This window comes from Stegostoma tigrinum, chromosome 2 (assembly GCF_030684315.1).
Source record: "Stegostoma tigrinum isolate sSteTig4 chromosome 2, sSteTig4.hap1, whole genome shotgun sequence".
NCBI classification, from domain to species: domain Eukaryota; kingdom Metazoa; phylum Chordata; class Chondrichthyes; order Orectolobiformes; family Stegostomatidae; genus Stegostoma; species Stegostoma tigrinum.
This window is the reverse complement of record NC_081355.1, coordinates 60,244,290-60,266,049: the sequence shown is the minus strand read 5'-3', so window position 1 is coordinate 60,266,049 and position 21,760 is coordinate 60,244,290. Positions and strand designations below refer to the sequence as shown.

The window sequence follows — 21,760 nt, the reverse complement described above, 5'->3', positions numbered from 1 at the left end:
TGTAATAGCTTTAGGGATGTGTCGAATGAATGGGAGCACACCTGCAGCCTTAATGTAAGGAAAGACTGAGTAAACAATCACTAGAATCTAATTAAGTTCAGGATACAAAAATAAAATGAAAATGAAGAGTGAGCGCAGGTTACTAGATTACGAAATGTAGGGAAATGAAAAAAGGATCTTGTCCAGTTTAATTTGCAACAGGATTTTGACAATGTTAGTACTTTTGATTCGTTGACTCACTGATTCATTGATTGACTTAGTGAGCTACATCTCCCTCAACTATTAGACAAAGGTATCCCTTGAAACATGCAACAAGTCAAAAGCAGATTTATGTTTCCTAATATCAAGTACAGAACTCCCCCAATTTGTTAGCACACTGCAAAAACAACTCATTTTATTGTTAGAGCCCTCACTAATTTCTCATTTTTTAAAAATCAATTTTGGTTTGGAGCTGTGAACTAAAAACTGACAGCTAAATATGATATTTGGACTATGGGTAACAGCTTGTGTTAAAAAGAAAATGAACCAAACAAGCTTTGGTATGGATGTGAGTTTGCTCGCTGAGGGAAGGTTCGTTTTCAGACGTTTCATCACCATTCTAGGTAACATCATCAGTGAGCCTCCGACGAAGCGCTGGTGTTATGTCCTGCTTTCTATTTATCTGGTTAGGTTTCCTTGGGTTGGTGATGTCATTTCCTGCGTTGGTGATGTCATTTCCTGTTCTTTTTCTCAGGGGGTGGTAGATTGGCTCCAAATCAATGTGTTTGTTGATGGAGTTCCAGTTGGAATGCCATGCTTCTAGGAATTCTCGTGCGTGTCTCTGTTTGGCTTGTCCTAGGATGGATGTGTTGTCCCAATCAAAGTGGTGTCCTTCCTTATCTGTACGTAAGGATACGAGTGATAGTGGGTCATGTCGTTTTGTGGCTAGTTGATGTTCATGTATCCTGGTGGCTAGCTTTCTGCCAGTTTGTCCAATGTAGTGTTTGTCACAGTTCTTGCAAGGTATTTTGTAGATGATGTTTGTTTTGTTTGTTGTCTGTATAGGGTCTTTTAAGTTCATTAGCTGCTGTTTTAGTGTGTTGGTGGGTTTGTGGGCTACCGTGATGCCAAGAGGTCTGAGTAGTCTGGCAGTCATTTCGGAAATGTCTTTGATGTAGGGGAGAGTGGTTATGGTTTCTGAGCCCGTTTTGTCTGTTTGTTTGGGTTTATTGCTGACATGACCCACTATCACTCGTATCCTTACGTACAGATAAGGAAGGACACCACTTTGATTGGGACAACACATCCATCCTAGGACAAGCCAAACAGAGACTCGCACGAGAATTCCTAGAAGCATGGCATTCCAAACGGAACTCCATCAACAAACACATTGATTTGGAGCCAATCTACCACCCCCTGAGAAAAAGAACAGGAAATGACATCACCAATGCAAGAAATGACATCACCAACCCAAGGAAACCTAACCAGATAAATAGAAAGCGGGACATAACACCAGCACTTCGTTGGAGGCTCACTGTTGATGTTACCTGGAATGGTGACAAAACATCTGGGAACAAACTGGCAAGCTCAGTGGATCAGCTTATATCTGGAACACAATAAAGACCCACTCTCTTGTGGGCCAGGAGGAGGAGAGTGCTGTCTAGGAGGTGAAAGGAGGATGTCAGGTTGGCTGTGCACCCTTGCAACCAGTGGATCTTAATGCTGGCTTCGGCCTAACGCTGGTTCAGGGGAGCAGCCAACCTGCACGATGGCTGCGGCAAGTTCTCGTGCCCCAGGTCAGGGGGTCCGGAACACCATCTGTGTTTCTGTAAAGAAGGTGGATGAAGGTGCACCTGTGGACCGCACCCTCTTCGTGAAGAGGGTCCTGTTGGACTGTTGCGGGTTCGCTGCTGCAGACATTTACTGCCTGCAGGATTTCCCCGGAGGAGGTTTTTACGACGTGACCTTCAGGAGTGCCAAGCTTTGAGAGTGCTTCCTGGAGGTTTTCAAGGAGAAAGGAGGTGAGGGCCCCCTCTCTGTATTGACCGCTGTCCTGCTGTTTGTGATGCCAGCACAGAGGAGCCGTATGGTGACTGTACATATGTACAACCCGCATGTGCCAGCAGTTGATGTCCTGACCTTCCTCAGAAGGTTTGTGAAGGTGGAAGGGGACTTAACCAACATCGTGGACCCCTTTGGCAACTGGACCGAATAAGAGGCAGGTCAAGGTGACGCTGAGGATGGGCGCGGATGGGAATGTCGTACACCCACCGTCCAGCTTCGCGATCGGCGGGAGCAGGGGCTACCTGACCTATGCAGGGCGACCTAAAGTCTGCCATGCCTGTGGTAGGTCAGGTCACATGGCGGCCGACTGCAAAGCCACCATCTGCAGGGAGGAGGGACACCTTGCAAAGGATTGCCCACAAGAGAAAAGCTGCAACCTTTGTGGGGAAGTGGGCCACCTCTATAGGGCATGCCCGCAGCGGGGGACCACCTAAGCCCAGGTCGCCGGCAGGGGCAATGCGGGGCCAGTGCCCCCGGAGGAGAGGAAGGCACCAGGGCCCAGCAATGACCCCACTAATGTGCAGGAGGGCCCAGCCCTGCAGGATGGGCCCGAGGCCAGCAAAGCGCCCCTGCAGGCTCCGCTCCCACCCGACAACCCGGAGCCGATGGAGGCGGCGACAGGCAACCCAGGGGAGTGGACAACAGTCCGGAAAGCGAGGAGGAAGGTGCGTCAACGGGCCCAGGAACCGCAACCATCAGGCGGGAAGAGGCAGCTACAGGGGGGGCTATAAGAGCTCCTCTGACAAGGGGGATTTGGAGAGGGCCCGCCCAAAGCAGAAATTAAACATCTTGAGGGAGAAGGAAAGCAGCACCCCGCTTCCAGGTGATGGGAGGCGTCCTGAAGCTCCCGCCGACACCCAGTCAAGTGCCGCTGGGGCACTGGAGGGCCACCCGGAGCTTCCAAGGCGGAAAGGAGGAAACAGTGCGTCCCCAGCCTGACCTGGAGCCGGACCCTCCTACCTCCGCACCCCTGACGGGGGGATGCCACCCGGAAGGCAGCACGGACGGTTTCCTGAGCCCGGAGAGTGTCCAGCAGTTAACCCAGTTAATGGGCATGAAGGGACAGATGGAGGGGCTGGACTTTGGACTTGGGGAGGGTACTGCGGTCACTGCCCAAAATGGGGGTACGAGTTGCGAGCATTAACGTGCACAGTGTCAGGTCCACCACAAGATGTGTATCCGCGTTGGCCTACCTGACCACCATCGAGACGGACCTCCTGTTTCTGCAGGAGTGCGGGATACCGCACCTCGGCAGGTACGGGAAATGGTCCGGCGCCTGGACCTGTGGGCCTTCGATCTGGTTGGGGGGTAACAACTGTCGCTCCTCGGGCCTGGCTATTCTGCTGCGGGGGCGCAACTTCACCATCTCTCCAGTTCAGGAGGTGGTGGGGGGGCACCTCCTGGTGGCTGACGTCACCTACAGGAATGCTCCCCTGAGGCTGATCAACGTGTACGCCCCAGCGGTACGGAGTGAGCGGTTGGCCGTCCTGCAGCGGCTTCCACCCCTGCTGGCTACGTCCAGGCCGGTCATCCTAGGCGGAGACTTCAACTGCATCATCGATGCAGATGGAAGATCCGACGTGGGGACAGCGGGTGGGGGGAGTCAACTGGACGTCACGTCCAGATTCCTGATGGGCATGGTGAAGGACGCCAAGCTGCTCGACGTCTTCAGCACCCCTGCAGACGGAGCGCAGCCGAGGTACACCTGGTCGCGGCCAGACGGGTATATCCACTCAAGGATAGATTTCCTGTTTGTGTCACGGGCGTTCTCGGTCAGGTCCACCAGCGTCGAGCCGGTGTTCTTCTCTGATCACTGCCTCCTGCTGGCCGACTGTCACTTACAGGATGACCAGCCGGCCAGCAAGGGGACGTGGAAGCTCAACACGACTCTGTTGACCCCAGAGAACGTCGAGGAGCTTAAGAGGGAGTACGCCGGTTGGAGAACCGTGAAACCCCTCTTTGAGTCTCCGGGCGACTGGTGGGAGACAGTGAAGGAGAACATCAAGAGGTTCTTTGTTCTCAAGGGTGTTCGGAAGGCAAGAGAGAGGCGGGGAAAGCTGTCGCGACTCCAGAAAAGGGTGCAGAACCTGCTCCTTCTGCAGTTGATGGGGGTCGATGTCACGGACGACCTCCGCGAGGTGAGGAGCCAGCAAGCCTCGCTCTTCGCCGCGGAGGCCTTCCGGATAATCTTCCGGTCCAGGGTCCGCTCCGTGGAGCAGGACGAGACGTGCTCGCGTTTCTTCTTTCAGAAGGTGCACAAAGAGAGCTCTGTGCTTAGCCAGCTGAAGGAGGACGACGGCTTGGTGACGTCGTCTCGGCCCGACATTTTGAGGATCAGCAGATCCTTCTATGCCGGACTGTACGACACGAAGCCCACGGACAGCACAGCCTCCGAGTCGTTCCTGTCGTCTATCACGGAGGTCTTAGACGACGGCACGAGGGAGTGGCTGGACCGGCCGATATCCCTGGACGAGCTGACCAGAGTCCTCAAGTCCTTGGAGAGGAATAGGACTCCCGGAAGCGACGGCTTACCGGTCGAGCTGTATTCCGCTCTGTGGGGCCTGGTCGGCCAGGACCTGCTGGAGGTGTACGATAGTGCGCTTCGGGCAGGGGAAACGTGCAAGTCCATGAGGAAGGGCATCATCACCCTCATTTACAAGAGGAAGGGGGAGAGGGAAGAAATTAAGAATTGGCGTCCCATTTCATTTTTGAACGTGGACTACAAAATCCTGGCCAAGGTCATAGCCAACCGGGTCAGGTCTGTCCTGGAGTCAGTGATTCACCCTGACCAAACCTGTGCTGTGCCGGGCAGGAAGATCGCTGGGAGCCTCACGCTCATCAGGGACACGATCGCCTACGTACAGGACAAGTGGGTGGACACCTGCCTCGTCAGCCTGGACCAGGAGAAGGCCTTCGACAGGGTCTCTCATGCTTACATGAGGGATATCCTCTCCAAATTGGGGTTCGGGGAGGGCATCCGCAATTGGATCTGGCTGCTCTACGCCAACATCGTTAGCGCAGTCTCAATCAACAGGTGGGAATCAGACAGTTTTCCTATTAGATCTGGAGTCAGGCAGGGCTGCCCACTCTCTCCTGCCTTGTTCGTGTGCTGTGTGGAGCCCTTCGCCGCATCGATCAGGAAGGACATGAGCCTGAAGGGTGTGACAATCCCAGGCAGCGGAGGCCTTCAGGTCAAGACCTCCCTGTACATGGACGATGTCGCCGTCTTCTGCACCAATAGTCGGTCGGTGAGTAGACTATTGGACATCTGTGGCCAGTTTGAACTGGCCTCGGGTGCCAAAGTCAATAGGGGTAAGAGCGAGGTCATGTTCTTCGGGAACTGGGACAACCGCTCCTTCATCCCCTTCACCGTCAGGACAGACTACCTGAAGATGCTGGGTGTTTGGTTTGGTGGAGCTGGGGCGTGCACTAAGACTTGGGAGGAGCGTATCACCAAATTGAAGCAGAGGCTGGGCACGTGGACGCTCCGGTCCCTCTCCATCGCGGGTAAGAACCTGGTTGTCAGGTGCGAGGGGCTTTCGGTACTGTTGTATGTGGCGCAGGCCTGGCCTATTCCCTGGACCTGCGCCGCTGCAGTCACCCGGGCCATCTTCCACTTCATTTGGGGGGGTCGAGGATGGACCGGGTCCGCAGGGACACCATGTACAAAGACCTGGAAAATGGGGAAAAGGGCGTACCGAACGCTACCCTCGCCCTAACGGCTACCTTTGTGTACGGCTGCATCAAGCTGTGCGTCGATCCTCAGTACGCAAACACCAAGTGTCACTACTTACTGAGGTTCTACCTGTCCCCGGTGTTGCGAAGGATGGGCCTGGCCTCGTTGCCGCGGAACACTCCGAGTAGTTGGACCGTTCCGTACCACCCGTCCTTCGTGGAGAAATTTTTGAAAGGAAACATCTTTGACCACAAGGCCATCAGGCAGTGGTCAGCACGTAGTATCCTCAAGACCCTTCGGGAAAAGGAGAGGGTGGATCCCGTCGTGTGGTTCCCATGCAGACTGCCAAAGTTGTTTGGCAGAATGCCTCATCGCTAGAACTTTCAAACAAGCACAAGGACATTGCTTGGCTGGCGGTGAGAGGGGCTCTGCCAGTGAGATCCTTTATGCATGCCTGGAATCTCTGCACCACCGCACGCTGCCCTCGAGGTGGCTGCGGGGGGGACGAGACTGTCGATCACCTCCTTCTGGAGTGTGCCTATGCGCAGGAGGTCTGGAGGGGGATGCAGTGGTATTTGTCGAGGTTCGTCCCGAGCAGCTCCGTGACACGGGACTCCGTGCTCTACGGGCTGTTTCCGGGGACGCACACCGAGACCAACATCAACTGCGCCTGGAGGACCATCAATGCGGTGAAAGACGCTCTTTGGTCTGCCCGCAACTTGCTGGTCTGCCATCTGAAAGAACTGACCCCGACAGAGTGTTGCAGACTGGCCCACTCCAAGGTCCAGGACTACGTGCTGAGGGACGCGTTAAAGCTTGGGGCAGCTGCCGCCAAGGCGCGGTGGGGAAAGACCACCGTATGAAACCCCTCATCCAGAATAGGAAAAAGAACCCTATCTGGTAACTGGGCCCAGCTGGCGCCTTCCCCAACTGGTCAGGGGGCTAACGGAGACTGTGTGGGGTGACGACTGCCGGGGTGTTTTCTTTGCTTTGGTTTTTTTTTTTCCTTTTAGTTGGTGTATGTACCCCCTGGGTAACCCGGAGCGGCCTGCATGACTGGGTAGGTGTGTAAATATGTTTTATTTTTTGTACATCTTAGGAATAAAGTATATTTTTTCAAATAAAAAAAAAAGTGACGAAACATCTGAAAACGAACCTTCCAGTTCAGCGAGCAAACTCACATCCAGAACCTCAACCTGAGCTACAAATCTTCTCAAAACTCACAAGCTTTGGGATATTCATGAGGCCAGGCCTGAAAGTTAATTGCAAGTTGGTTCCTGGTCAAAAGGCTCTGTAGACACAGTGTTACCAGGGAAAAGTAGTGTATTTAAAGAGATAACAGAAGTTTGCCATTAATGAGGTCAGAACCTGAGAATTGGTTCTAGCAAGTCTGGAAAAGACCTTACATTCATGCAGATGGCAGACCTGGAATGGAAATTGGAACCTTGAGGAGGAGACAGTCAGTCTGTCAGGGAGTGGTCAGAGTTTGTATTGGATTTTGGGACTGTGTTTTCTCTGGAAAAGGAATCTAGCTGTGGATACCACAGCATGAAGATTCGAAAGCTCCCTGTTTAACCTTCCATGAGCAGCTCTTCAAAGCTCAGGGAATAGTAAACTAAATTTATGAGTGAACTGTAAAGATGACCCTGCTTGACATTTTCGGAAAATCAACCAAGAAACCAACATCTTTACCTGTGGAACAAAATGTCATGAAAACCACTAAAGCAATCTGGCCAGTTTGTTGTTTTTTTTTAATCTCTTAACGAAACTGAAAAGGGGCCAATATCTTAGCAGGGAGATCTGCTCATTCTATTAAGGGAGACGTCATATGATAGAGAAGGCAACAGGAGGAATTCTAAGCAGTAATGCAAGTGGAAGGTTTGATGGGTAGGTTCTAAATGTGAGGAGAACGTGTCAATTAGAAAAGAAAAACAACAGAGAGCCAAAGTATGTAGTAACTCTGAAGAACTAAATTGCATTTATTTCAAAGCAAGCAGTCTTACAGGTAAGGCTGATGAACTCAGGGCATGTTTAAGAACATGGGATTGGAATGTCATAGCTATTAGAGAAACTTGGCTGAGAGATGGACGGTACTGGTAGCTCAATGTTCCCAGTTTTAGATGTGATAGCAAGGATAGAAAAGGAGGCAAGAAAGGAAGTGGGGTGTATGGGTGGCATTTTTGATTAAGGAATACATTGCTGCTGTAACTACGGAAAATATTTCTGAAAGATTGGTGAAAATATATGGGTAAAAATTACAAGAAAGGGAAGATCGCTTTTATGGGGTTGTCCAACAGGTTCCCCCAAAAGTAAGAGAGAACATGGTACATGTAAGCATAATAAGGTTGCAATAATAGGGAATTTTAATTTTCCAAACGTTGACCAAGACTACCAGTGTTAAAGGTTTGGACAGTGAAGAATTTATCAAATGTGCTCAAGAAAATTTTCTTTATCAATATGCAGATGCTCCTATGAGAGAAGGATCAAAACTAGACCTTCTTTTGGGCAATAAGGCAGGACAGGTGACCAAAGTAAAAGTGGGGGAACACTTTGGGTCTAGCGATCATAATTCTATTAGTTTCAAAATGGTTACGGAAAAGGATAAGCCTTCCATCAAAGTTAAAGTTTTAATTGGAGTAAGGCACATTTTAAATGCTATGAGACAATTTTCAAAAGTTGATTGGAGTAGACTGTTTGCAGGTAAAAGGACGTATGACAAGTGGGAGGTGTTCAAGAGAGTGATGGTGCGAGCCCAGATGCATTTCGCTCCTGTTAGAGTGAAGGATAAGGCTGGTAAGATTAAGGAACAATGGATGAATAAAGATATTGAGGTTCTAGTCAAAAATAAAAGAGAATCCCTTTCTAGATATAGACAACTTGATTCAATTAATATAAAGAGTGTAGGGGCATTCTTAAAAGAGAAATCAAGAAGGCAAAGAGGTGATATGAGATAGCATTGGCAGATAACGTTAAGCGTAATCCAAAGAGATTTTTCAAATACATTACGAGCAACAGGATATCTAGAGAGAGGGTAGGGCCTCTTAAAGATCAAAGAGGTTGTCTTTGTGTTGATCCCCAGGAGATAGGAGAGATACTAAATGAATATTTCCTGTCAGTTTTTACGGTAGACCAACAAATCGATCTGGAGAATGCAGAGAAATAGTTTTAAAAACAGTTCACATCACAGAGGTGGTGTTTCAGGAGGTCGTAGAGGATATAAAGGTGAATAAATCTCCAGGAACTGATGTAATGGATCCCACAATGTTGTGGAAAGTAAGGGAGGAAATTATGAGACCCCTTGCAGAAATATTTGCATCATCTATAACCACAGGTGAGGTGCCTGATGACTGGTGGGTGGCTCATGTGCCTTTGTTTAAGAAAGGTTGTGAGGAGAACCAGGGAACTACAGAACTGTGAGTCTGACTTCGGTCGTGGGTAAATTGTTGGAGGTGATTATAAAAGATAGGATTTATGGACATTTAGAGAGGCAAAAACTGATAGGGATAATCAGCATGGTTTTACGTGAACAAAATTGTGTCTCACAAACTTGGAGTTTTTTGAGGAATTTACTGAAAAGGTTGATGATGGCAGAGCAGTCTGTTTCTGTGCTGTATGACTCTATGTGACTCTTACTGTGTTTGTTTGTCTGTATGTCCTTTGTATGAATGGGGCTGAAAACCAAGGGTCTTTCATAGAATCCCTACAGTGCAGAAACAGCCAATCAGTCGATTGAGTCAGTGCCGACCCTCTGAAGTGCATCCCACGTAGACCCTTAACCCTATCCCTATAACTAATCCACATAGCGTACACATCCTGGACACTATTGACAATTTAGCATGGCCAATCCACCTAAGCATATTTTTGGACCATGGGAGGAAACCCAAGCAGTCATGGGGAGAATGTGCAAACTCTGCACACAGACAGTCATGAGAGGGTAGAATTGAACCTGGGTCCCTGGCGTAAGTGCTGTCTTTGGGTTAACACCATATACCAATTAGATCACTGTTGTTTAATTTTGCTCTACTAAAGTTATTGAACTGTTAAAAAACTGCTAAATCTCTTGCTTAAAGTACGAACTGGAGCCTAGTATCAATTCTTCTCAGAGTCTGGGATTAGTTATTCAAATAGTATGGTTAAGAACTACTAGGGTCAATTTTGATGGTCTTTGAAAGATTTAATTTTACTGTTTTGCAAATACAGAGGTAGAAAAGTTGATTTGGTTTGGCTGCCCTTCTCCATGTTGTAACACTGCGGAATGTTCATTCACACGCACACTTTTAAAATGACTTATTATAAATGGTGGCCTCATCCGGCTGTGGGGGAACATAAAGAATGCAAAGGAGATATCAGAACAGCAGATATTCTTCTGTTGTCGTGTCCAAGGTTTACCCCTCTATAGTAGCACTAACTAGATTTTATGCATCTCATTGATAATTGTGAGACCTTGCTGCAGGAAACCATTGTTTGCTTACTTGGCAGCTGTTGAGCACACTTAAAAATGTAATTCATTTGCTATAAAATGTTTTGGGACATTCCAAGAATAAGAAAGGCACCATTTAATGCAAGTTCCTTCTTGTTGATTAGCCATTTTCTATCTCCCTTTCATCATGTTGATTAAGCAGAGTAACAAAAAAACATTCCCGCAGAAGTGGTAGTTTACGCAAACTTACTTAGTGCTTTTTGGATATCCTTTTCTCCGTTGTTCACTTCTTCCAGAAATCCTTTCAGAAACTTTAACCCTCTGTCACGTAAACATTGAAGGCAAAAAGAATGGTGATTCTCACATGATTATCAATTATTGATTTTTTTTAAAACAATGCTTATGACAACTAGTTTACTCACTGAAGTTATTTGTGGTGGTTCTGCAGATTTGGGCTATACTGAAAGTTGCCACTAGGTGGAATAGCTAAACACGCAGCAATCTACAAAAATGGAAAAGCTAACAAACAGCTTTGACAATCTTATTCACAAAAAGTTCATGATTCAAATCATTGTACAAGTGCAAAGTCTGTCTAAACCAAGGCATATAAACAGCACCATTATTTTCACGTAAAAAATGATATTATTTCATGTAACTTGCAAAAGAACATGGAGATTTTTTTATTAACATTAAGTTTTTTATTAAGTGGAGAGGGTGATGCAAACAGATTAAATAACAGCTGTCAGAAGTGTATTGGAGAAGTCCTTGAAGGGGATAGCATTGGTTAAAGAACAGAGGAGTGGGACTGAGAAGATAATTCTTTCAAAGAGCTGACATTGGTTGTGAAGGACCATTCTGTGACTGCATTCAGCCCGTTGGGTTCCAAAAGCCTTTTAGTACCTGGCCTCACAATCCACAATGCTGCTTCCTGTGAAAAATCACCTTCAGGTCCTCATGAACAACATGTAAAAAAGAATAAAGTGGGAGTACAGAGGTCATGGCATGGTAATGGCATCAACCGCAGCCATACCCAAAATTTATTTCCGGGTATTTTGTCACAGGGAGAAAACAGAAATAAGTGATATTTAGCTTGTTTTCTCAAGTTATCTTCCCAAAATTGCTTCAATACCTCACATTTTTGCTCCTTGTATTCTCACACTTGCTGTTGGTGAAAGCAGTCACCACTTCCAGGACCTCCCAGCTCCCTGGTGCTATCTGTAAAGTCCGGCTGGGCACCCAGTCAAGAACTGGCAGCCCAGAGCTGCCCTGCACCATGCATACAGTATGGAAAGGCAACTGAAAACACATGTTTTTCAGGTCAAATAGGTGGCACAGCTGACACTCTGTACATACAAGCCTGCTTTCTTATACATGTTCCAATTTAAGACATAAGCAACATAATTTACCCACCCTTCACCTCATCCCAACTTGGAACCCTGTTGAAGTCACTGCTATGCCATCCCCAGTACTAAGTGTAGCCCAGCATCCTTCAGTAGGAGGCAATAACATGGAGGAAAGCTTTCAAATGATTCGAACCATTCATTTTTAGTCAGTGACAGCAAAAGCGAACAAAAAAACAAACAAAACAGAAGGTGCATTGGCCTCTCAGAACAGAAACAAATGTGATAATTTGGCCATTCACTCCACGTTGCAATTCCCGCTGTAGCAGCTGGCATAATTCAAAGACAGTTTCCTGCGAAATCCTTACCCTGCAGCAACACTGCGCCTCATTCGTCTGGAAGAAATGGCAATGAGGATGAAAGTCTCTGTGCCTCCTATGCATCTTGAGGAGACGTTCAGCTGTGATGTCATGTGGGGGATGTCCAGCATTCGTGGGATGTTGCTTAAACTGGCCTGGCTGATGTGCCTGTTCCATCTCCTTTTCTCTGCACCATTGCTGCATCAGAGTAACAGTGACAGTATCGTGCTGTCCTTTTTCTTAACTCACAGCTTGTATGCATTTTTGCTTGTGCCAGCATTTATTACCCATTCTTAGTTGCCCTGGAGAAATTGATGGTGAGTTGTCTTGCTGAGCCTCTGCAGTCTATTTCGCTTAGGTATACCCACAATGCCATCAGGGAGGAAATTCCAGCATTTTGAGCCAGTAACACTGAAGTAACAGCAATTATTTCCAAGTCAAAATGGTGTTTGACTTGGAGGAGTGATGGTGATGTTCCTATGCTTGCGCTGATCTTGTCCTTCTGGATGGTAGCAGTCACGAGGTTTGGAAGGTGCTGTCTGAGGATCTTTAATGAATGTTTGCAGTGCATTTTGTAGATGGTGCACACTGCTGCTACTGAGCCTTGGTGGAGGGAGTGAATGTCTGTGGATGTAGTGCCAATTAAGTAGGCTGCTTTGTCCTGGATGGTGTCAAATTTCTTCAGTGTTGTTGGAGCTGCACACATCCAGGCAGGTGGAAAATATTCCATCGCACTCTGGACTGGTGCCTTGTAGATAGTGGACAGGCTTTGGGGAGTCAGGGGTGATGTATTTCCTGCAGGCTTCCTAGCATCTTAAAGCAATTGCTGCTTGGTGGGCCTGGCATTACTGGCATATAGTCTGTTTGTCAGACAGAAAACAAAACATATGCTGTCCACAGATGTGGTCACAGCTATCTGCCATTTTCAGTGCATATTTACAATTCCCATTTGTATGGAAGGCAATGCAGATCACACTCAGTTCGGTGACTTAAATCCTCAGCCTGGTGATCAAGGACACCCACACAAAACCTTCATATTACTTTCTTCCTGACCCTCCCTGTCAGGCCAATCAGTACTGAGCCTTCACATGTTCCCACACAATATACTTAAGATGCTGCTTGGCCTGCTGTGTTCATCCAGCCTCACATTTTATTATCTTGGAATCTCCAGCATCTGCAGTTCCCATTATCTCTGATACTTAATTACAACTTCATGTGACAAAATTAACCCTCACCATGCCAACTATCATCCTGCACTGTCCTTTCATTGTGGTCAGGGTAGTTCTGACTGTCAGTGATCCCCCTCCCTCTGCAGTATTCCATATCATCCAAAGTGCTGCACTAAAATACACAGTCGAATTGTACGTGGTCAGAGATGTGCCATGTGAATGCAGTGAGGCTGGTACATGTTCAATGCCAAGGTCTGTGAACAAGGTCTGCATATGGTTATTCCCATGAAGAATGCCCTGAGATGTTCATCTCTCGTGTCCAAAATGGGGGTAAACAGCCAGCTCAAGTCACCAAGTCTGACACTGTTGTTGGGAATTGTTGGCATTTAATTGTTGTCTGGCAGGTGGGAGAGTGTGAATTTAGGAAGAAATGCCGTGAGATTAACTCACATCAATTAATTTGACATTAATACTTGCTAACGTGTACAAGTGGGCTTCTAGTTGCTCACTTGCAAGAATCACATCTCACTGTTAAACACTGGATTGGAAAACAGGCTTTTTTGCTTCAGAATGGAGAAGTGTCTCACTATCAATCATGTACAAATTTTCCCAACATTTTCATTGGTATCCAAATCTTTCAATGCCTGGGAAAACTACACCAACTGCAGTTGTCCAGTAAGGTTCAGCACAAGCTGAAGGAACGGAACCTCATTTTCCACTTGTGGACCCTCCAGCCTTCGTGGTCCAATAAGGGCTTCAAGCACCTTCTTCCATGCCCACACCACCAGCCTTGTCATTACACAGAGATAGTAAGAACTGCTGATGCCACAGTCAGAGACAACACAATGTGGAGCTGGAGGAACACAGCAGGCCAGGCAGCATCAGAGGAACAGGAAAGCTGATGTTTTGGGTTGGGACCCATTTCTGAAGAAGAGTCCCAACCCAAACGTCAACTTACCGCCTCCTCTGATGCTGCCTTGTCATTACAAGGGTTCCTTTCACCACAGCCAACCCATTTTCACCCATTAATAGTCCCCTTTAGCAGTTTTTCTTTCTCCCTGGCTTACCATTATCCATGCCCTTATCTACCCAACTGCTGTTCTCTCTCTCTTGTTCTCTCTGGTCTCCATCTCCACCCGTTGTTCACTTCCTCCCACCTCCCAATAATCTGAAGTTCTGAAGAAGAATCACTGGACTCGAAACAATAATTCTGTTTTCCCTCCATAGAAGTTGGCAGACATGCCGAGTTTCTCCAGCAGTATCTGTTTTTGTGTGTATTCATGGGTCTAACTATGTGCAAGCTATTAGAGACAGCCACTTTGTATAGAATCTAAGCAGGAGTAAAATGTCCTTAAAAGACTGAAGACAGAGAAGTCAAAAGGAAAGGAACTTCCATTCATAAATGACAACTAGATATTACTTCAGTGTTGGTCAACATCGTTATCAGATTTAAAGAATTCACATGATGGCCTCTTAATCTCACATTGTGGTCGCTGTGGGGTATATATAATCTGACAACACACAGCAGTCACAGTTGAAAAAAAATTGAAGTATACAGCTGCTTAAACCTTCCCAATTATCTACTACTTTCTTGGAGCAATACTGATGATTATTTATAACAGTCAAAATGCATAATGAAAATATCCAGTTACATATCCACACGCTCACTGCAAGGTAACCATTTTCTCATTAGTATGACTTTGTAGTTCAGTAGACAAATTGATCGATTACAGAGTAACAGTTGAGAAAGTTCTCCAATTCAAATTTTGTTTCTGGAGCTAATTTATTGTAGCTCATATATGAAAGAATGGCTGCAGTCCCTTTTTGGAATAGGAGGAACAGAAGGAAGAGTGGAAATAACAACCACAGTTACTACATTTTAGGGACCGTTATTGAACAAAAAAGCCTGTAAATTTCCAGCATTCAGTTAGAATGTCCCTTCATTTCAATCAGACCAATACTCCTCATTTGTCAGAGATAGATGAAGACTTGGGTTAGAAAAGGTTCAGGGAATCCGCTAGCACCATAGCAAGGAACCACATTGCCATTTATAAGCCAATGTCTTCAGGAGGGAAACAATCAAGATTTTTTTTTAAATGGTCAGAAAAATCGCACATACATACCTCTTCAACCAAAGGAGTGCCTCAGTAGCAGAATTCCTAACTGTAGCCTCATCAGTTTCCAATTCATACAGCACTATTTTCTGAAGGGTAGTGAACCTTATGGAATCAGTGATGTATTTCTGATTTATTTTCTGAAAACAGAATACTTCTTTGCAACCATGATCAAACTTAAATGGTTTTAAAAAGCCAATGTAATCTAAATGATCAATTTTATAAGTAATCATTGACATATAATAAATAAATGACATCTTGAGGAATAAAATAAAAAATCACCTACCTTAATATTGCCAACAAAATCTAATTTAACAGGAGCAAAGACTGTTGGGCCAAGTTTATCTGCATGGGGAAAAGTGACAGAGATTTAGTGTGGCACACTGAAACTGAAATTAAAGGTTAAAAGAGGCTATCTCTGTATTTAATAAACACTTGAAGCAGCTTTATGATTTGAAAATAATTAGGCAGGCTATAGACAAATATTTATTTCAAAATTAAAATAAATGGAACATTGGATTAGTTTTACTTATTCATTCACAGGATGTGTGCATCACTAACCAGATCATCAATGGCTTAGCTACAATATTTCAGTTACTTCATCGATACAAATTGGAAGCTAGATTATATGTACTTGAGACACCAGCGCTGATCCCTGTGCCACACCTGTTTACAGTTTGTCAACCTGAAAATGGCTCACAGTACCCTTTCTGTCTTATTAGTTAACTCAACTTCTTTCCATGCTAATAGGTTAACTGTCAGCATGAACTCTTATTCTGTGCTGTATTTTTTGATATGACAACATATTGAATGCTTTTTGGAAATCCAAGTGGTTAGCTTGCTTGTTACTTCCTCAAAGAACTCTAATAAATTAGTCAAACATGACTCTTTCACAATACAAACAAGCAAAGTAAACAAGATTTTATGATTTTCTAAACATCTTGCTTAAACACCTCTTTAATAATGGTTTCCAGTATTTTCCTTTTGACAGATGTTGGGCTAACAGGTCTATAGTTTCCTGCTTCCCGTCTCCCTCCTTCCTTAAATGGGAGCTACATTTGCAATTTTTACCTTCAAGAATACAGAAAACTTCGGAATATTGCAACCAATGCATGTATTATCTCTGCAAACTCTGCAGTCTTCTAAAATTTTGGAGAACAGGCCATTAGGTCCAGCAATTTTCTACCTTGCTTGGCACCTTCTACCTCATGATTGTGATTGTTTCAATTACCTTCATCCTTTCTACTTGTTGATTTTTAACTTGAATAGGATGGGGCCATTTTCCCTGGAGAGTTGGAGGCTGAGGGGGTAACCTTATAGAGGTTTACAAAGTCATGAACAACATAGATAGGGTGAATAGCAACGGTCTTTCCCGTAGGGTAGCATATCCAAAAAACTAGAAGGCATAGGGGAAAGATTTAAAAAGGGACCTGCGAGGTAACTTTTTCAAACAGAGGGTGGTGCATGTATGGAATGAGCTGCCAGATGAAATGGTGAAGACTGGTACCATTACAACATTTAGAAGGGCATCTGGATGGGTATATGAATAGGAAGGGTTGAGGGGGATGTGCGCCAAATGGGACTAGATTTATTTAGGATATCTGATCGGCATGGCTGAGTTGGGCCAAAGGGACTGTTTCCGTGCTGGAAATTTCTCTGACTCTATGACTTTATTCCCGAGATTTTTTTGTATCAACTGCACTAAGAGTGGACAAAAGACCTGTTCAATACTCTAGAATTGACTGCTGTATGAAAGCGTGTACAAAAAGCATGCTTTTTGTAAAGTCTTGTGAGGTAATCAGCAGACAAAATTTTCAAACTTCCATTCTACCTGGAAGAAACTAAAAGACCAAATTTTAGGTTAGTACAACTCATTCTACGCTAGCCTCTAGAAGTTCACACAGTGTCATTTTGTGTACTGACACTGTGTGAACTTCTCGACGCTAGTGTAGAATCACAAGGAGTACGTGCAATTATCAGAAATGGCTTGGGGTAGGATTGTGGTGGGGGCTGAAGTAAAGGATAGGGAGGGGTGGGAATGAGATCACAGACAAAATCTGCCACATGGAATGCGGATAAAGACTTTGACGGCTGGACTACAGGAACATGCTGGTGACAGTGCTTGGGGGCCTTGGTTTGTTCCTCTTTAGGCATCTTCATGGGCTGAGTAAACTTTATACATGCAGCCACCAGCTTGGGGGTGAAACTCTTGTATCTCAGAAGCTGATACAGAACTACGATCAGGATGCAGTGAATTATTCGACATAAACTAAGTGGAGACCAATGGAGGGGATAGGACAGTTTGTGTCCAAACTCCCTGAATGGTCAGATCACAGATGAGTTTTCTATAGGGGATGAAGACACAAAAATGCAGATGACAATGCACACTGAGATTCTTGGTGCACTGGCAGGACAGTGTCCAGTGACTCACAAGGAGCACAGACCATTCCAGCCCAATATCAGGTTTTATGTCATGTTACCATGGAAGAGACAGGCAGCACAGTCTCAATGAACAATGCAACAAATGCCAGCTACTGTCCCAGCTCCAAGTGCAGCAGAGGCAGAGGCTCCCTGATGTTTCAGAGCTGCACAGCAGAGCTCTCAGATGGAGGATGCGAGAACCACAGATGTCAGCACGCAAGCTGTTGCCTCTCAGTCAGCTGCCAAAGCTACTGCCTTCCATGTTGAGATGATGCAATCGAAAGTCAGGCCCTCACAGTGCCCAGAGATGCTCAAGGACAACCTGAAAGGCCATCCATCCCTGCACCCCAACTAAAAGTCAGCAACCTTTCATCAGCTACCAGTCACTTGAGTAAGCACTGCACAGAAACATTGATACTAAGGAGTTGCACATATGTGAGTAGTTCCTTTTCTTTTGTATTTATGATGACCTGCTGTTTGAAGCTGTTGAATAATTGTTTTTGATAGCGGCCTTTTCTACTAGATACTAAGCATCGGAACATTGCAACGGGGACTCTGATGTGAGTGTACAATTGGGGAATGCCAAGTCCAAGCAGGATAGCAAAGTTGCTTTTGACTAAGACTCTCAATACTGTTCTTTTCAATGTGACTGATTGCAATTGATGGATTTGATTCTTGTTCCTCCTCCTGTTTCTCCGGTCATCTCCAAATCCCAGGAGATAATTGAAGGCAATCAAAATTGCAAAGCATATTGTACACAGCTGCGATACTATAAACTTCAGAACATGAATAATTATTCAGGGATTACAAGAATTACCAATAACTCTTTCTGGAATAAACCATTTCATGTGATGAAAGAGACAAGGAGAAACTGTTGAAAAGAAATTGAAAGCAACATGACAAATTAATCATCTCTGGGAAGAAGGAGTTGAAGAAACAGAATCAAACTGTGTGCAGGGAAAGAGGTGGTAACAACTGCTTGGTAATCTGTTGCCTTGTGACAAATAGGCAATTAAGACTATCAACATCACGAATGCTCTAAGGCGAAAAGGTTAATGACAGGATAAGCTGTGTTATGAACACATAGTTAACACTGAAAAAAACAAGGAACAGAGAAGCTACTCCTTGATAAGGCAGAAAGCTACATACTTGATGATTCTGGATATGTAATCCATGTTGTGGATGAATGGATCTGAACAGTCATCAATAATGTTACATCATAAAACTTTACAAGAAAGAAAATGCTCTAAGAGATTAGCTTCAGGATTCTTCAATTGCAGAACTTCGAAGAGCCACACTGCACAAGGAACGAACCCTGGACATCTAGAGACAGGCGCTATTGGTTGGAATCATTGCTATACTGGCGAAATTTTGCTAAGTTGAGTTGTGAGGGTTAACTTGCTTACAAAGCAGTTTGGTCAGAAGGTCAGGGTAATGGGGAATCCATCATTTGGGACTGTCCTGACACCACTTTCCCTGCCATCCTATGGACCTTCAAACCCCTGCACGTCGGGGATGTCAGTAACTGGTTTTCCACCAGGATCAGGGTTGAGAGCGGAGTCTTCAATTGGACTGGGAGCAGACCACTGAAAGCTGTGACAAGAGGAATGACCATGCCAGGAATAGAGATTGACCACAGGGTGCGTGCAGTTGAGTAAAGTGGGCTGGCAGATGGAAAGATCAGAGGACTCATTATGGAGGGAAAGTGAGATACTGCGACCTTTTGAGAGGGATGGAAAGAGTTGTAAACCACAGAGACTCCTCAGGCAGGTCCCTGGATCCACAGAATAAGCATTCATCTGCTGTTCTGTCAAGTTCACACCTTAATGAAATAATTGGCTGGCACAAAGTTTCAGAAACCCAGCTTCCAGCATAAAAGTCTGGAAACTGCACAACTGTCAGGCTTGCTCCGGTTACAGAATTTGAAGTTACCACTTACAACCCTGGATTGGACTGGTTGCCCATCCACCTTCCAGATTTGGTTAAAACTTGAAATGCGCAAATTCAAGTGAGTTTGGGGAAAGAAACAGATTTCAATATTTTCAATCAACCTCACCCCCATTTACAACCCCACCACCTTGCACCAACATGATAGAAAGCCACCTGCTGTCCCAAATGTAATTCAATCAAATGTTCTAAAGCACTAATATGTGGTACAAATCATGACATATTATTATACATTTCCCATGATGTGTGACATAGTAATTTTAAGGGACTCTGTATAGAACATAAACCCTAGCATGCATTAGATGAGCTGAGTGACTTTACAGCACACAAACAAGTCAATATTCAAATGGAAAATGGGTTATATAGAAACAGAGATAGACATTAAAATTAGGAACATGAGAAAATCAGTTGTCTTATTGACCACTCTAGGCCACTCAACTTGATCATGGTTGATGCTCTATATCAATGCCATATGTCATACCCTTTGGCATCTTTAGCCTCTCATAATTGATTTCTTTCTTCATTATGTTCAGTGACTTGGCACCCACAGCTTTCTGTGATAGAGAATTCGTAAGTTCATTGCCTTAATGCAAAAATTTCTCTTTGCCCTCAGTCCACAGTTGAAAACTACGTCTCTGAGACAGTGGCCTCCTGTTCTGGGCAAACAGCTCTACAATCCCCACCCTCCTGGGAAATATCATCCTTGACTCCTGTCAGAATTTTCTATGTTCGACTGAGATCGCTTACAGTTCTAAACTCCAGTGAATCCAGGCCCAGCTGATCCACTGTTTCCTCATACAACATGCTCACCATCCTAGAAATCATGCTATGAACAGACTGATTATAAGTTATAGCAACAAATTTTAAAATTCCAAATTGAGATTTCCTGTCTTCAGATGGGACCAATAGCTGTGGAATATGCTGCAGAAATTTCAGCAACAACCTCCTACACGGGCCGGCAAATAGTGGGTTAGTTAGTTACATCATTTATGACCTTAACAGCCCTCCAACTAGTTACACAATATTGCTTACAAGAAATGGTCATTTTCAAAAGTGCAGAAAAGTCTGCAGTATGACAAAAAATCAATCCCAAACGTTGTATGCTTTTTGCATTTGCAAACTATTTGCATTTTCTTTTTCTTGCTTTCCTTAGGCTTACAACTAACAAAAAAAAATGAAAGTTAAATGATTCACACAAAATATTATACCACAATACCACAACTATATTTGGGTTATGCCACAGGCTGTGAGATTTTTAAAAAAGTTACCTTCCAACAACAGACAACATCTTGAAATTAAAGGAAGGTTAGAATAATCTGCTTGCAACTCCCTCCCCATGACAGAGCAAGCAGGCTCCTTCACATTCACCCATAAGTATATTGCTAAAATGAAGGTGCAGTTTCCTACCTAACACTGGAACTATTGCATAGCAAGATTCCAGAAATGGTAGAGTAGGAATACCATTCTCTTCCTCAAATTCGATATCATTAAATCTGAAAATGAAAACAGTGCAAACCATTGGTAAATATTGGAAATTATACAAACAAAATTCAGGAAACACTATATCATAAAGGAAGCTGATGAAATAGTGGATATGCTATCATGGAGAAGTTGAAACAGTACCACCGCAGTGAAATCTGGGCGAATATCATGTGTAATCAGTAATAACAAAACAAAACAAGGTAATTAAAAAGTAGCACCTATATGAATAAATTTAGGAAATAAATTACATTGGGTAGCCAAAATCAGAATTTGCTCACTTGTAAGTCTGTTGAAGTCTGTTTCAAGTATTAGGTCAGTGTTATGATCAACTGAAACATGTATGCCCCAGTTTGATTATAGCCTTTAGTTGGTAGAAGCTAGTTTTGAAACTTTTTATCCAAGTGTTTAATTCCTGACTAAATAATTGCAATTTTCATTGACAATTGAAAATGCTAATTTATCACCAGTAATTTCAATATCGGTTTTTCGTTAAACTCTGCACAAAGTACATAAGTCATAGTTTATGCTACTTCTGAGAATTTCATTGACATTACGGTGACAGATTGAGGACCACATCCTAACTCGATTGTTTCCATTGCAAATTTGTCACGAGTCTTTTAAGGAAGTACGTCAGATGAAGACATCAAAAGGAACTATAGTTGTAATCTTAACATCTCACCATATTCAGAACATTTCAGACTATGAAAAAACAAGTTTGTCCATGTTCCAAAGCATCAATAACCAGTAAGATGTTCTTTATTTAAAGGGGAAAACCAGATAAAGGACAAA

The 21,760-nt window shown here is 44.7% G+C and overlaps 1 protein-coding gene across 5 annotated transcripts in view; it reads right to left on the bottom strand.

The window, feature by feature from the left end:
- plekha8 (pleckstrin homology domain containing, family A (phosphoinositide binding specific) member 8) overlaps positions 1 to 21,760 on the bottom strand; it is a 68,142-nt gene that overhangs the window by 4,453 nt on the left and 41,929 nt on the right. For all 5 annotated transcript variants that reach the window (XM_048561506.1, XM_048561517.1, XM_048561535.1 and 2 more), the window contains 4 exons: positions 20,897 to 20,982; positions 15,408 to 15,466; positions 15,131 to 15,261; positions 10,390 to 10,460 (listed from right to left, as the gene is read on the bottom strand). In XM_048561506.1, coding sequence (XP_048417463.1) covers positions 10,390 to 10,460; positions 15,131 to 15,261; positions 15,408 to 15,466; positions 20,897 to 20,982 — 347 coding nt within the window. The remainder of the gene's footprint in view (positions 1 to 10,389; positions 10,461 to 15,130; positions 15,262 to 15,407; positions 15,467 to 20,896; positions 20,983 to 21,760) is intronic.